The 1,437-nt window shown below is 49.4% G+C and overlaps 1 protein-coding gene across 1 annotated transcript; it reads left to right on the top strand.

Annotated features, from left to right (window-relative positions):
- Positions 1-230: 230 nt before the first annotated feature.
- Positions 231-1,376, top strand: EMH_0009750 (uncharacterized protein; the record flags this gene model as incomplete). Its single annotated transcript, XM_013498750.1, has 1 exon — positions 231-1,376. The coding sequence occupies one exon, from the start codon at positions 231-233 to the stop codon at positions 1,374-1,376; it is 1,146 nt and encodes a 381-aa protein (XP_013354204.1).
- Between the last annotated feature and the right edge of the window lie 61 nt (positions 1,377-1,437).

The raw sequence follows: 1,437 nt of genomic DNA, 5'->3' as shown, positions 1-1,437 counted from the left end.
AAAAAAAAAAAAAAAATAAAATAAAATAAAATAAAATAAATGCTTTTATGTATGGATGAATGCATGCAGGTTCATCCCCATCATGGTCTCTATTGCTGCAGCAATGCCGGGGTTTGTTGCTGCCTTTGGGTGGTGGTTTGCTGCCTCGTTTTGGTGTGAGAGACAGCCGCAGCGGCTACTTTTATAGTGCAGCAGCAGATCTGTTTCTCGATGCTTCTTCTTTTTATTTTATGAATACACAAGGAGACTATTATATACACGACACAGCAGCAAAGGCACTGAGGAGAGTTTGTAACTATAGAGAAGCAAATAAAAACAGCAGCAGCAGCAGCAGCAGCAGCAGCAACAGCAGCAGCAGCAGCAGCAGCAAACAGCAGCAGCAGCCGACAGCGCAACTTGTTGCTTCGCTTGTTGCGTCTGCACAGAAAAGCGCACAGGCAACAAAAGATGCATTGGAAAAAGCAAAGACAGCAGCAGCTGCTGCTGCAGCAGCAGCAGCAGCAGATACACCGGCTGGAGCAGCAGCAGCAACAGCTGCTGCTACTGCTGCTGCTGCTGCACAGCAGCAGCAGCAAAATACACCTCCACCTCCGCCCATGCAGCCCCCGTTCAAAGGAAACTTTTCGGATGGGCCTTCGCTGCTGCAGCAGCAGCAGCAGCAGCAGCAGCAGCAGCAGCAGCAGCAGCAGCAAACACCGCGTGGGTTCGCAGCTGCTGCCCCAGGAGGGTTCAGTTTGTCTCGTGCTGCTGCCGTGTCTCCTGCTGATGGTCGCGATGAGCTCAGCAATGCTTTTTTGTCTCCTGCTGCTGCTGCTGCTGCTGCTTCGACAGCAGCAGCAGCAGCAGGAGCAGGAGCAGGAGCAGCAGGAGCAGGCACAGCAGCAGCAGCAGCAGCAGCAGCAGCAGCACCTGCGTCATCGAGTGTTATTGCTGATGTTGCTAGGGTCTTTGAACGCAATCTAGCAGCAGCAGCAGCAGCAGCAGCAGCAGCAGAAGATACACAAACCCTTACCTCTCCCCTCGCCCCTGATAGCCGCAGCACCGTGTCTCCCAGCAGCAGCAGCAGCAGCAGCAGCAGCAGCAGCGGTATGGGTCCAAGCCCATCATTCTCTTCGTCATCAGGAGCAGCAGCAGGAGCAGCAGCAGCAGCAGCAGCAGCAGGAGGAGGAGCAGCAGCAGCAGGAACCGAAGCAAGAAGATATTGTTTTATTTGTTTACGAATGTTTAAAACAAAAGAAGCAATGCATGAACACGAACTCAACTCAAAGCTACACCATAAAAATGTTTTACGTCTAGAAGACATAAAAAAAAAAGAAAACTTCATCTATCAGCAGCAGCTGCAGCAGATGCAGCTGCTTCGCTTACACCTCAGTTAATATAAATAAATAAATAATAAATAAATAAATGTTTATTTATTTATTTATTTTGTTTATTTTG

This window comes from Eimeria mitis, genomic scaffold (assembly GCF_000499745.2).
Source record: "Eimeria mitis Houghton genomic scaffold, Emh_scaff369, whole genome shotgun sequence".
Lineage (NCBI taxonomy): Eukaryota > Apicomplexa > Conoidasida > Eucoccidiorida > Eimeriidae > Eimeria > Eimeria mitis.
This window is presented reverse-complemented; position numbering and strand designations above follow the sequence as displayed.